Genomic DNA, 14,656 nt, shown 5'->3' with positions numbered 1-14,656 from the left:
GTGAACTGTCACCTTTTTAACTATGTATACGTTTGCATGTCTGTATATTGTTCACATGATAATGCCTTCAAAAAAAAAAAAAAAAAAAAAAAACATTTAAGGAAAAGAATCTGCCAAATAATATTAATGGTTAAGTTTCAAAAGTGTGTTTTATCATTGACAGGCTGTTAGTTAACCTCTGAACCAAGCACATTTTCCCCAGTCTGGCTTTACCCATATCTATTAAAAAAGTGTCAAAACAGCAACCAAAAAGAAACGAAAACAAGGATGAAAATGCAACAAAAAAGCCATAAAAGAGCTACAGAAAAGTGACAAAAAACGTATGGAAAAGTGACACAAATGCAATGGAGAAGCGGGCCCATAACTGATGTTGCCTGTTATAACTCACATGTTGTCAGTGAGTTGTGGGAATAGTCTTTTATTGCACAATATTATTTGAAGTAGCGGATGTATTTGCTTCTGCAGGTGTTTCTGTGTGGACTGCCTGGACATTATGGTGGACCCTGGTGCGTCCGACAGCGCCCGTCACTTGGACCCGTGGATGTGCTACATGTGCCAGCCCCTGCAGTCGTACGGCGTCCTCAAACGGAGACACGACTGGAACCTCAAGCTGCAGGAGTTCTTCGCCAACGACAACGGGCAGGAGTTTGTATGTTTGTTTTGATGTTTTCTGGAGACTCGCACGCATTACCATCTGGTTAAGGTTGTGCATCGTATTATCTAAATCTCAAGTGGCTACATTGCTTTCAGGAGAAACCACAAATCTACCCGGCAGTTCCAGCAGAGCAGAGGAGGCCGATCCGGGTCTTGTCACTGTTCGACGGCATTGCAACAGGTTTGTTTCAGAGTGTGCTTCTCAAACTGTGGTGTGAGATTCTCATCAGTACTTCCTGGGAAAAGAGTGTGTTTTAGATCGTTTCTTTACAGTCCTGTGGGTGACCACCTGTCCCTCTTTTGGCCACAATGCACAGTCCTTTAGACCTTTGTCCCACTTTTCAATAAAGTGATATTTACAGAGAGAATGACGAATCCTTCAACTGCCATCGAAAATGAAGGCCTTTTCGATGGCACTTGTTTCGATTAACCCCCGCCTTTACTGAGCACATTTTACCCAAATCTAAAAGCTTCTCAACTAAAGCTTACAGCCTCTAGACCAGGGTAACGCCTCATTTGAAAGCTAAGACTGACAAAACTCATCTAAAATTTTTGTTGTCACTTTTTCGTCGTGTTTTTGGTGCTTATTTTTGGTCCCCGTTTTTTTTGTGTGTGCTTGTTTGCTGCTTTTTTCTTGCTTTTTCCATCCCTTTTTGTCGACTGTTTTGTTTTTCGACTTGATGCTTTATTTTTTGCTGCGTTTTCATCCATATTTACGTCTCATTCTTGTCACTATTTTTGGAAAAAATAAATGTGCTCGGTTAAGGCGGGGGCTAAGAGATTAAATTGTCATTCCTGATCTTTTATGCCACATGTGTCAAGGTCAATGCCCGAGGGTCACATGTGGCCCGTGAGATGATTTAATGTGGCCCTTTGAGGAGCTTGAATTCCTGAGCATGTACAAAAAAAAGTAAGTCTCTAGCCCATTACTGTGCGGAGTTATGGATTTTTAAAGAAATAACCAGTTTGCTCACTCCAGCCACAAAGATTTATTAGAAAAGGAAAAAATTCCACACGTGTCCAGCAGAGGGCACTGACATAATAAGAGATCAGAATATAAACAGCATATTATAGCCATGTGGTAAATGGTCAGTTTATTTTAGAAATGACAAATGCATAGATTTGTTGCATTTAAGGCGAGACACGGCAGGTGAAAGTATTGATTATTCACGTAGTGGTCGAAGTGGAGATTTGTATCTATTTTCCTCCCTTTACATCTTAGTTTTCATGTCAGAGTATAAAAATGACAAAACTCACCCCGCATGATGTTTTTTTTATGATGTTTTGTCCGCCTGCGAGGCGGAGGTAACCCGGAAGTAGCTGCTGCGCCGCGTAGAAAGTCTGTCTTTCCCGCGGGTATCCATTCATAAATATTGACCGATTTTACATCCACGTGTCCTGCTAAGGGTCCACGTTATGGCACTATCACCCAAATATGGTATTATTCCTCCTACGAGAGGCCTGGTCAGGCCTGGTGCGGAAAAGTCGAAGAACGGGCCGCGCATGCGCACTCGCTACAAAATTTCTGGTTTTCTCTGAATGAGAGAAAGCCGCACTCGGGCAGCGGGTGAGCCCTTATAGTCGCTCCAACAGACTCCAAACTTTCCAGTCTGAGACCTAACAATATTTTGAAGGTTTTTTCAGAGGGATTTTTTTTAATATCTAATTCCTAGCCTGATTTATTCAACTTTGAAACAAAAAAAAAACAGGCGGAATTTTATTTTTTACAGATTTTTTCACTGATGATTAGTTTATTGAAAAACTAAAGAAAATATCCAAAATCCCCTCTGAAAAAATCTTAGTTTCTAATATGTGAATAAAATAAAACCATAAATTTTAATCTGGCTCAATTCATTATTTTGATTTCGTTGCCCAAAATATAGGCAATTTTGGCCATTTTAATGCTCAAAATGCCTTATTTTTATGTGAAAACATAAAATGACAGAAAAAGTGCAATACATTTTTTTCTCATATTTATATCTGTAATGTTCAGCAAAAGTTTCAAATTGATATCTCTACATTTATTTTTTTTCCCTATTCACCTGTAGTGTCTCGCCTTAAGGCATTTAAAAAAACGTAATTTTCCGGATTAGAGTGTTTTGTGACCTGTTTCCATCTGTGTGTGTGAGTTTTGGCCGAAATAGTAAAGGAGGCGCTTCAGTGCTGATCTTGATGTGATCTAAGTTGCTGTCCCACTTTCACTACTGTTTGAAGTTCTCATCTTCAGTTTCAGAGCTGCTCACAAAGCTGTCAGCAGAAATGGAAAGTTTTATTTCCACTCTGTCATTCACGCTGCTGCCTGCAGAGGGAGCTAAACACTAAATTCTGACCGGCCCTGGCCTTGTGTCTGTGTCACTGTCTTATCCTTACAATGACAGTATTTTAAATGATGTACGATTGCATCGATAGGATTATCGATGCAATTGATGCAATCCTATTGTGCATAATATGCACAGTTTAAACATTTTCCAAATAAAGAGGAAAAATTATACATCGAGTTTGAAATGGAATAGGCAGAAGCAAAACAGAAACAGCTGCCATTATCTTATGCATTCTTTCTTTCTTTTTATCATCTTTACATCAATCATCATAGTGATAGATCATCCTCATACAACATTCACTGAAATCTTTTTTCAAATCAGATGTTCATCGATTATTGATGGGCCATTTAAATCAGGACTATATTCTTCTTGTCTGTGTAAATGTATCTTAACAAATTAATTCCCCCACCTTTGGATTAACCTGAATAAAAAATTAAAAAAAAAAAAAATCTGAATGTAAGGATGTGTTTTTCAGGGTATTTGGTGCTCCGAGATCTGGGTTTTAACGTGGACCTGTACGTGGCCTCAGAAGTGTGTGAAGACTCCATCTCCGTGGGAGTGGTCCGACATGAAGGAAAGATCAGATACGTCCATGATGTTCGCGAAATATCCAAGAAAAATGTAAGGGCAAAAACACTGAAAATCTCAGTGTATTTGCATTTTCTGTAATGTTTTATAACGAAGGCTGGGTACCATTCTTTTTTTTTCTTTACGATACTTGCTTTTTGGTACTGATGCCTTAATGATACTTGTGTTATTTTAATTGAATTAAAATAACGTGTATAAAAAGTATCATTCAGGGGAAAATCCAAAAACAGCACAGAAAGCAACACAAGCCGCAGCAGCGTCACATGATACTTCGTGTGTTGAGTAGAATTTCCACTTAAGCAGCGATAAAAAGAGAGAAACAACTTTATTACCTCCTGAGCTGCAGGGACAGACAGTGTATGTAAACTTCTGACTTTGTAAAACGTATTAAAAAAATGTGTAGAAAATTCAATCTCTCATTATTCTGGCATTTGACAAATAGAACAATATATTTTTTTAAATTCTGATTGACCTAAAAAAAAAAAAAGAAAAGTTAATTCTGGTTTCATGTCAGGGAAAAAAAATGAAAATGTGTCTTTTTATGAAGTGTAAACATATGGTTCCTTTGGTTCGCTTTGTGTAGTTAACCCATAGATTTAATAATTACAGATAGCCGGTGTTCCATTCAGCCACATTCATAGTAAAGGTCCCGTGTCGTCTATGAAGCTTACATGGCTGCTCTATCTCCTCCTACGAAACCTGTTCCTTAAAAGGGCAAAAAGGCGGAGCGGGTGGAGCCTCCACAGAGCTCCAGAGCTTGATTGATAGGCTCTGGAGTCAGTCAATGCACTGACAATTCTTCCACTTCTTAGGGCTGATGTACAAAAACCAGCGTGGTTAAAAATATTTGACCTACCCAGCATTGTCACATGCGTCATAGCGATTTTTAGAAAAAATGAAACTCTTTGGAGCCAGGCTTTTAAGCCATTCTTGAAGTCCCATTAGAATCGCCCCTGGCCACAAGTAGGTGATTTTACAGCAATGTCAGCTCCCTGCCATGAGGACCAAAGAGAAGCGCGTTCCTCGCCCGTTGAGTTAACCGCTGTGCTATTATTAAATCATCATCACCCGCTCCTCTCACTCCCCCCACAGCACATGCTCCTCGTTTGTTTATATGCAAAATACCAACGTACTTGAGGCTCTTTTTGCTGACACTAAATGATGCCGTTGTGTTCCAGCTCCAGGATTGGGGTCCTTTTGACTTGGTGATCGGAGGAAGTCCATGCAACGACCTGTCTATTGTCAACCCTGCAAGAAAGGGCCTATATGGTGGGGGGGCAGTTCCAACGCTGAATCCGTTGCATATCAATGGGAATGAGCTTCTGTGTTGATTTGCTGTGTGTGTGTCTCGTCTCCCAGAAGGCACAGGGAGGCTGTTTTTTGAGTTCTATCGTCTGCTGAGCCAGGCCAAACCCAAAGAAGGAGAGGACCGCCCTTTCTTCTGGATGTTTGAAAACGTGGTGGCCATGGGGGTCAACGACAAGCGGGACATCTCGCGCTTCCTCGAGGTGAGATTTGTTTTCTACAGTATGGGTAATTGACATTTTGGTCATATGAGGGTGGCTGGCGGTTTAATTCCAACTCTGACCAGTTCATACAGTCTAGGTATGTAGAATATAAGGGGAAAGTGCGATAGCCCTTAACCCCCGCCTTAACCGTGCACATTTTTATCCTGTTTACCCAAATCTAAAAGGTTCTTGACTGGAGAATTTGCAGCCTATAGGTCAGTGTAACTCCTCATTTGAAAGCTAAGACCTGCAAAACTCATCTAAGCTTCATTTTTGGCTGCATTTCTTTTTTTGTGTGTAACATAACTGTAATCATGACACAAAAATATGACCAAAACACGTGAACAACGTGACGAAAAGTCAACCATAAAGGACAAAAACGTGACAATCATAACAAGGAAGAAGCTTAGATGAGTTTTGTAGGTCTTAGCTTTCAAATGAGGCGTTACACTGGCCTGTAGGCTGTAAACTCCAGTCGAGAAGCTTTTTTAGATTTGGGTAAAGCTGAACCGGAGAAAATGCACTTGGTTAAGGCAGGGGTTAAGAGGTTAATAGCTGTGTTGAAAATGGTGTTAACAGTATTACTGCAACATTTTACTAAATGATTTCAACACAATGCATTACCTCAAATATATTTAGTTTTCATTAAATTGTATCAAAACAAGACTTGAAAAAAAAAAAAAAAAATCTGGACCAAAACAAGGCTAAAATTAAACTAGATAGGAAAAATCGTGCCAACAGACAAACTTTTTCACATTTTTAAGTTAAACATTGTTTATTTTAGGCTGTGGTAGCAAAAAATGAGTAAAAATCTTGTGATAGATACTGTGATGACACTGAAGATTCAGCTCCAACCTCTGCCTGGCTCATTTTTGTTGTGACGCTTAGCCCTGATTAGGTTGAGGCGTGTTCAGCCCGAACTGCTGCTTTGGGGCTAGCTGCGATGTACTGATCTGCAGAAATACACCATGTTGTCTCGTGTTTAAGCTCAAATCCACCTAAAACTCGGAGGCCAATTATTTCAGTTTTTGGAAACAAAACAAAACAGTCATCTGCCAGTGATATTAGCCTGTGGGCTCAAGCGCAATGAAGTTTAGCCATTTACAAACAGCAGATTTACAGACCGATGTGTTTTTTTGTTTTTTTTACACACATTTTCAAGTAAATATCTGTACTTTTTAATGCCATTGCTTGCAGTGTAACCCAGTGATGATCGATGCCATTGAGGTCTCTGCCGCCCATCGAGCGCGATATTTCTGGGGGAACCTTCCTGGCATGAACCGGCCCCTGTGCGCCACCGGGATGGACAAGCTCGAGCTGCAGGACTGCCTGGATCACGGGAGAGTGGCAAAGGTGTTCTATCCAAATGTGTAACCCTAAAACTTCGACTGCATTTTTTTTTTTGACAACAATGAGCCTGTTTGTTTCTCGACAGTTCGGAAAAGTGCGCACTATCACGACTCGCTCCAACTCCATCAAACAGGGCAAAGACCAGCACTTCCCCGTCCTGATGAACGGGAAGGAGGACATACTGTGGTGCACGGAGCTGGAGCGGTAATTTGATTCATTGGTTTTGTTGAGTTTTGTAAACCTGTACAGTTCATTCCACATGCAGTAAGTTACAGAACTTATAAATGTGAGTGTCAGTTCTTGTGACGTGAATGGTAAAAAAAAAACATCATAATCTAAAGGTCAACTCAAGATTTTTCATGAGGATTTAAAGGCACACTGCAGAACATTCCAGGTCGTAAAAGCACTGATACTGCTGGCCAAAAAGTACCCCAATAAAAGCAACAGCTCAATCAAAAGTTAACTTAACCTCTTACCCTCCGCCTTAACCGAGCGCAGTTTCTCCAGTTCGGCTTTACCCAAATCTAACAAGTTCTCATCTGGCGCTTACAGCATATTGGCCATAGTAACGCCTCATAGCCCAGACATACAAAACACATCCTTTTCCTCGCATTGCTGCCTCATTGTTGTCACTTTTTCACATTCTTTCTCATCTGATATTTGCCAGAGTTTGACACATTTTTGTTGTTTTTTTGTCACATTTTCATTCTTTTTTTGTCACATTTTTATTTTATTTTTTTTGTCACATTTTCATTATTTTTTGTCACATTTTTTTGTTTTGTTTTTGTCACATTTTTATTTATTTATTTTTGTCGCATTTTCATTATTTTTTGTCACATTTTTTTGTTTTGTTATTGTCACATTTTTATTTATTTATTTTTGTTGCATTTTCATTATTTTTTGTCACATTTTTATTATTTTTTGTCACATGTTTTATTGTTTTTTGTCACATTTTTCATTAAATTTTTTTTGTGCTTTTTTACGTGTTTGTGTCACTTTTGTGTCACGTTTTTGTCAGCTTTTTTATTGCGCTATTTTTGCTTTTCCGGCGCGTTTTTGTCGCTCTTTTGCCTCAGTTGTCACACAACAACAAAATAACATTGTTGTTTCATCCTCGGTTTCTACTCTATTTTGACCCTTTTTCCAAGAAGCTTTTAGATTTGGGTAAAGCCAAAATGGAGGAAATGAGTTTGGTTCACGTGAACTAAAGAGGTTAAGTCCAGTACTTAAATGAATTGACTTAATGACCACCAGTCATATGTTACTGTGTCACGGGAGCACCCAAGCCATGTAGAGAATGACTGAATACATGAAGCCACATGTTTGGCTCTTGTGGTCATTGCAAAGCACTACAGTTAAGACTAGATGAATTTTCAACATAAAGTCCAGTATTTCCAGTGTTATGATGGTGCTTTAAATGCGTTGCAGCTTATAGACCAGTGCGGCCTGTATATGTACTTTGATTTTCTTTATACATTATGTTGATGCGGCTTATATTCACGTGCGCTCAATAGTCCAGAATGACGGTATCTTTTGTGTTATAAAGACAAATACCATTATAATTCCATGGCACAATCCTAATCCGAACTAGAGTTAATTTTATAAAATGTAGAAAATCATCCTTCCCAGAATGATCAAAATGTGCTTCCTGTTATACATTGTGTGTTGTAGGATCTTCGGCTTCCCTGTCCACTACACAGACGTGTCCAACATGGGCCGCGGAGCCCGGCAGAAGCTCCTGGGGCGCTCCTGGAGTGTCCCTGTCATACGGCACCTGTTTGCACCCCTCAAAGACTACTTCGCCTGTGAATAGACACTGGACACAACCTGGATCAGATACATGAAAGTACACTGTCACCACCCAAAGTGTTCTATTGTTTTGTTTTTTTACAGTGTAGGCCAGCGATGGAGACTGTTCTGTACTTGTCAACATGGTGTTTGAACTCATTTTATGTTGTATGACCCTGGTTGCAAATCCATGGAGTGCCAGTTTTTATTTTTCAAAGCAAAAATGGTTTAACTCAGTTTTTAGTCAAACATTGGAACTGGACAAATGGGATGTGCACCCATTATAAATGATAGAGATGTTTTAAGAGTTAAATAGTTAAAGAGATTTTATATAGTTACTTTTATAGAGTCAACTTTATCTTCCCAAAACGTTATACTTGAACAAAGCCAAAGCAAAACACTGTGAAGCCTACTGTAACTGTACGACTACATCTTGTTCTGAGATTTTGAGTCTTTAAGAAGAGTTTTATAAACCGACGTTTCCTTTCTTTTAAACGATGTTTCTCAGCTGTTGGTAGGCTAGTTGATTGTGTTTATTGTTTTTTTGTACTTATTAGTGCCACAAAAGAAACAAATATTTTCTTTCCTTTTTTTAAGAAAGTAATTCAAAATGATCATTGAAGCGCGAAGAATTTGAAACAATATTTTCCTACGTGCCGAATTTTATATTAATCCAAACCATTTTACTGACAACCAAAACAAAGGGCATTACCTCAGAACATAGCTTTTGTAAGTATTGTTTGTGTGTTTTTTTTAATCACTGGATCTGTTTTTATACTGTTAATCGTACTGTAAATCTTGCATTTTTTATGTATAGTTTAAGCAGTGTACTATATTTGTAACATCAACCGCACATTTTGACTGTTTAGCCGTCTGTTTTTATACCAAAAAGTGATTGTTTACATACTTCACTAAAACTGTTCTGAGTTACTGAATGTTGTCTTCAAATGTCATGAAAAATATTAACACTGAGCTTGCTATAACAATATAGTGTGATAGAGCAGACATAGCGTTTGTGTTTTGTTGATTATGTGCTTGTATTTTTGAAAAAAACTTTTTTTGTAGTTTTTGTTTATTATCCGAGCGTTTATATAAGATTTAGCAAAAACAAACATTTCATAATGTGCTATTTTTATACTTCATTAGAATTGTTATTAGGAAAAAAAAAAACATTTTTGTACCTTTTAATAGCAAACTATAACCTATATTGTAACTTCTAGTGAATAAAGCCAGTTGGAAAAACATGTTTAATGTTGAATTATTCTAAACTTACATAAATATTGTCGCTTAGGAGCAAATCATAATATATTAGATAGATTTTTTTTTCCTTTTATTAAGAGCCCCATTAGCTCCTGACCAGAGTTATTCTGCCTGGGGTCTCCTTCGTTTTCATTACGAATATTTACAATATTACATAAAAAGCAACACACACACACACAAAACAATCAGTGAAAGCTCAATGTGAAACCAAATAAAGACATATCATAAAAACAGAACTGTAGAAAGATATGGAAATCACAATAAAACAGTAAAAGCAACATTGTTATTATTTTATCAGCAATCACTGACAAAGTGAAATTAACAATTACGGTAATAATTTTAATGAACCAACAACAATAATTCATTCTTGTTTAAGCAAAAACACTGTCATCTTATTTTGAAAACATCTTTTGTTGTTCTCTGACAACAACAAAAATTGGTTCATGGTCTGAACTTAAATATACCTTCATTAGGTTCAAAGCGCTTCACATCAAAGAACCAGTCACCCACTCACACCCTCATTCATATGTAGCAGACACTGGAGGGTGAGGTGTCTTGCCCCAAAACAACACAATGACAGTGAGCACCTTCAGGAGCTGGGATTCAAACCCCTGACCTTCCGATCATGAGACGACCAGCTCTACCAATTGTGCCGTCGCTTGGTAAAGCACTCCAGGCAACTATGGCTCTGTAACAAACTGCTCTCTGCATTTGATTAGTTTTACAGCAGGGTTGGACCATTGACAGTATGGACACACCTTGTTCCACTGGTCTGACATGTACCACAACTATGATTATCTGAGAAAAATTACAACTTATTATGTATAATTTTAGGTAGGCTATTTTTGTAACAATAAAATTCCTAAGAAATGTTAATAGGAAGTACTGTAATCTACATTTGATACATACTATTTGTGCCACTTTCTTTCGAGCTACTTGTACCGTGTAGATTAGTTTCACTTGTGTTTGACCAAACTACTGATCAGATGTAAGGTCACATGTAACATCGGTGTCGTTACCGTGCATTTAGTTTCTTCAACATTAACTACTAATTTGTTGGCTCTAATCCAGTGTGTTACTCCTTTAGAATAGTGTTATTTTGACACATTCTGTTTGTGCAGGTGTGTGTGATCTGTACACAGTCGCCCTGGGTCAGCCCAGGACAAAAGCCCCAAGTTTCAAAGTTCCTGTCACGACAAAACAGGAGTAAATGTGGTCTCAACAAGACAGAAAATGTTAATTGTATTAAAAAATGAAAAAGCCAATCAAAAAACTAAATTGTGTGATTGCATTAGGCTACTATTTAGCTAAAAAGAAAAAAAGAAATCCAGAGTCAGTTTTCTGAAGATATTTTACTTTTAAACCAGTTTAGTTGTCGGAGTAAGGCACATTGCTTGCAGATGACCAACAATCTAAATTTACTATTATTTTGTTGTAAGATTAGCTCGCAAGCTAATGCTAGCTCGTAGCTAGCAAGCTAATGCTAGCTACGAGAGTTAGCTTTGAACGCTTGACATTGATGAAGGACACAACATGATGTTCAACATAGGCGTTATTGTGTGTGATATCAACCCAGACAGACACACGTGGAAATAAACATTTACGTGCACTGTGTCAAGAATGAAAGAAAGAAAAGAAAAACGTAATGCGAAAAATGGTGCGCTGTTATCCCGCCATGCATGGGACCATTCAGGATGAGTCCTCAGGGGGAGGGTCCGCACCGCCATTAGGGTCACAGTGTGAGGCAAGCCCTAGCAAACAACACACGGGTAAGGTGGACCCTTTGCGGTTTATGTGCATGTTTACGACAATTTGAACAACAGACATTTGTTGATTTGTGTAGTTAAGACAAATCAGAATCGGTGCGTTACTGCGTTATAACACATTGTTTACAAATGCGATTGCTGTAGTTTGCCTTCTTGGATTTCGACTTGGTAGCGGCACAAGCTAATGTTTTGATATAGAGTGGACAGGCCCTGCTAAACTTAGAAAAGACAGCTTCTCCGTCAATGGTTTTCCATTTGTTTTATAATAACCACGTTGGTTCCGTGAGCACGACCATTCTCGAATCTCTTTATCGTCACCCTCAGGTCATGTGGGTTTTCTGGAAACTCCGCCATCTTCGGCCTCCTGCAGTAAACTGGTCTTAGTGATCGGGGTTAAATGTTCCGCTTCCTTTGTAACACCTTTGCAAACAACCGAGTGACACACTCGCTGCATTTTACAGCAGTTTACGGCCGAGGTTACATTGCTTTATTCGTTATGATTTTGTGTAGTATCCTCTGGTTCGAGGACCCCAGCTATGTGTTATTTACATTATAATACTCATTCTTGGCTCAGATTTGTCGTGCTCGGCTTCTCTGCCAATCAGTGCCCTTAAAATGTGTGTAAAACATATTGTCTGACTTTCTTCTGCTTTGTTTCTCGCTTCAGCTGCGTGGTTTATGTATTGGTGTGAGTCGACTGATGATGCACTGTGAGACACTTTGTGGTTTGTCTCTATTACTTGTTATATTTTCATTTTTACAGAAGGGTAAAGAAAACTTCTAGTGTTACAGTCTTTGTACTGTTGGTTTGTGATTGGTCCTATCTGTTACCTGCTAAATGTGATTGGTACGTGCGTAATTACGTAGTTATGTTATGTTCAGGCTGCGTTCGTATCTGCTCAAATAAACCATCTCGCACTGATTTAATTCAGGCTTTCTGGGCAGTTTAGTTTTTCGCCAACAGACGTGGTTGCTATAATACTTTTAATCAACTTGGAGGCTTAACAAGATTGTTTTTTTGTTGTTGTTTTTTTTAAATCTCCAAGATAACAACATAACACAACTTATACGTTGGTTTTCCTACAGTATTGAACACATCGCGGTGGCGCGGAAAGCTATAAACAAGAAGCCAACGCTGCATGCTAGGATTAGACTGTGATTCAATCATGGATCTATTATAATACGGATGCATTTGTTTAGCGGTTCATGTATGTGTGTGCAAAAGAAAGCCGAACGTGTACCTGTTGTTTGTAACTACGTAGGGTTAGCAGCACATGAAAATATATCTACACGGGTTTATGGAAGTTGTCGCGCGCAGTTACTGCACACAGTCCCAAGGCTGCTCCAGTCTTGGTGAAAGATGGATTTCCCCGTGGCACTGAATGTATCTGCGTCTGATGTCCGTCGGTATGAGACCCATGAACTGCTGCGCTGGGCCAATGCCTGTTTACACTCGGGTTTTACACACATAGAGCAACTGGCAACAGGTAAATAAGCAGCTATTGCAGCTCACACACTTACATACAGCTGCATGTGGTTGTATTGATTGATTTTACTTATTATTGTGTAGTGTCTCTGTGCATGTCGTTTGGATAATCATGGATTAGATTCAAAGTTGTGTCAAATGGAAAAGCAGAGTCCACTATGGTTGCTAATGCAAGACATTTATCAGTGTCCAGTCCTGCCTTATATTGTGAAATGTTGTAAACAGCGCTTCTGATTCTAGGTCCGCTTTATAAAGTATGTGGTGCACTGCATTAGGAATTACTGCCAATATGTATTTTCAGGTGCAGCTTTCTGCCAGTTGATGCACATCTTGTTTCCACCTTTAATCGACCTATCCAGAGTCCAGTTTCACTGCGCTGACCGAGAAGACTGGAGGCACAACTACAGCCTGCTACAAAGGGCTTTTGATGAAGTTGGGGTTTGTCGGGTAAGCAATGCATTAAATTCTTAGAAAGGTTTAAGTGATATGGTGATGTCTCTCAGGCCCGTGTGTCTAAACTGTTTGCTTTATTATCTAGTACATCCCCGTGAATGAATTTATAAAGAAGAAGGAAGCAGAGTTGGGGTTTCTGCAGTGGTTTCGAGCTTTCTTTGAGAAAAATAAAGGGAGGCACTATAATTTCTTTGCTTCTTCTCAGCGGCCAAACACTACCTCTGTTTCATGTAAGTAACCTTTAGTTTATACAATGTTTTAAGAAGAAGTTATCTGTACTACCATGAGGACCTCATCTGATCTTAGAAGCCAAGCAAGTTCAGCCCTGGTTAGATCCAAGAGGTGTGGGAATATTATGGTCTGATTTTGGACTTTTGTCTGTGAAAGCATTACCCAAATAACTTGACTTCACATCTTCAAAATTGATAATACTATGGAATTGGTAACTAATCTTCTTTTTTGGGAGCTTGTGTTGAGGACAAATAGATGGATTGGGGCTTAAAGGGATATTTCAGATGGTTATATTTAAAAAAAATAATATATTAATAAAATAATACATAAAATATATTTACAAAATTATTTGGTAGGCATAGACATGCGCTAGCCTAGCACTTGCCTAGCAACACTAAACTGTTTTATATGTCTTTAGTTCATGTCTGTTGTCTTTTGTTCATGTCTGTTGTATTTTGTTCATGTGTCTGTTGTCTTTTGTTCATGTCTTTTCTGTGGCCTTCCCTATCTGAGAGCAGCAACCTGCCCTGAGACTACAGATGAAAATTAGCCATTGTGTCTAACTCTGGCATATTTACATGTGGACTTGTTATGTCATGTTAATTAATATGCACTGTCCCATCTTAACTAAATAAATAAATGTAAGGATTGCATTAATTAAAAAAAAAATCAACACAAGGAAATGTGTCAAAAATCCTGAAATATCCCTTTAATTTATAGTTTTTATTCGTGCAAATTGCTCCTTTAATATTTGCAATGAGAAAATGCATTTGCCAAAGAGCAATCTAGTTTTGATTCCCAATTTTGTTGTAACAAAGAGTAAATTAAAGCACAGACAACAGTGAATCTTAATCAACAACAGTGTGCTCATAATGTATTTCTTTTGTCTTTTTTTCAATTATAGCTAACATTAAGGATGACCCTCACTGTCCAGTCGAACCAGGGGATGACAAAGAAAATCTCAAGCTGGACATTTTAAAAACAAATGAAGTTTCACCCAATGAAGACAAGAGACTAGATTTAATTGTAAAGCCAGAACCAAATTTAGATGAAGAGACACTTAACCATTTGAACAAACCTGAAAACAAGCCGCTCCAAGTTTTGCCAGTCGTGAAAACAGAGAAATGGCGGGAGGACAGTTTACGTATAAATCACTTTCACTTGCAGTCCGCCGAAGATGAGATCAATGTTAGCAACCCGCTCTTACAGAGTTTTCCACCTCAACTAGAACCCACAAATCTTAGCAATCAC

The 14,656-nt window shown here is 38.5% G+C and overlaps 1 protein-coding gene across 2 annotated transcripts in view; it reads left to right on the top strand.

The window, feature by feature from the left end:
* LOC306964110 (DNA (cytosine-5)-methyltransferase 3B-like) overlaps positions 1-9,054 on the top strand; it is a 59,313-nt gene extending 50,259 nt beyond the window's left edge. Inside the window, exons 14-21 of one of the 2 annotated variants that reach the window (XM_079558012.1) lie at positions 466-649; positions 733-835; positions 3,451-3,596; positions 4,742-4,832; positions 4,923-5,071; positions 6,269-6,424; positions 6,507-6,625; positions 8,093-9,054. In XM_079558012.1, the coding sequence (XP_079414138.1) occupies positions 466-649; positions 733-835; positions 3,451-3,596; positions 4,742-4,832; positions 4,923-5,071; positions 6,269-6,424; positions 6,507-6,625; positions 8,093-8,234 (1,090 nt within the window). In that variant the 3' untranslated portion in view covers positions 8,235-9,054. The remainder of the gene's footprint in view (positions 1-465; positions 650-732; positions 836-3,450; positions 3,597-4,741; positions 4,833-4,922; positions 5,072-6,268; positions 6,425-6,506; positions 6,626-8,092) is intronic. The other variant, XM_079558013.1, reaches the window with a different exon arrangement.
* Positions 9,055-14,656: the final 5,602 nt, after the last annotated feature.

The sequence above is a fragment of the Gobius niger genome, assembly GCF_951799975.1.
Source record: "Gobius niger genome assembly, chromosome: 6".
Classification (NCBI taxonomy): Eukaryota; Metazoa; Chordata; class Actinopteri; order Gobiiformes; family Gobiidae; genus Gobius; species Gobius niger.
This window is presented reverse-complemented; position numbering and strand designations above follow the sequence as displayed.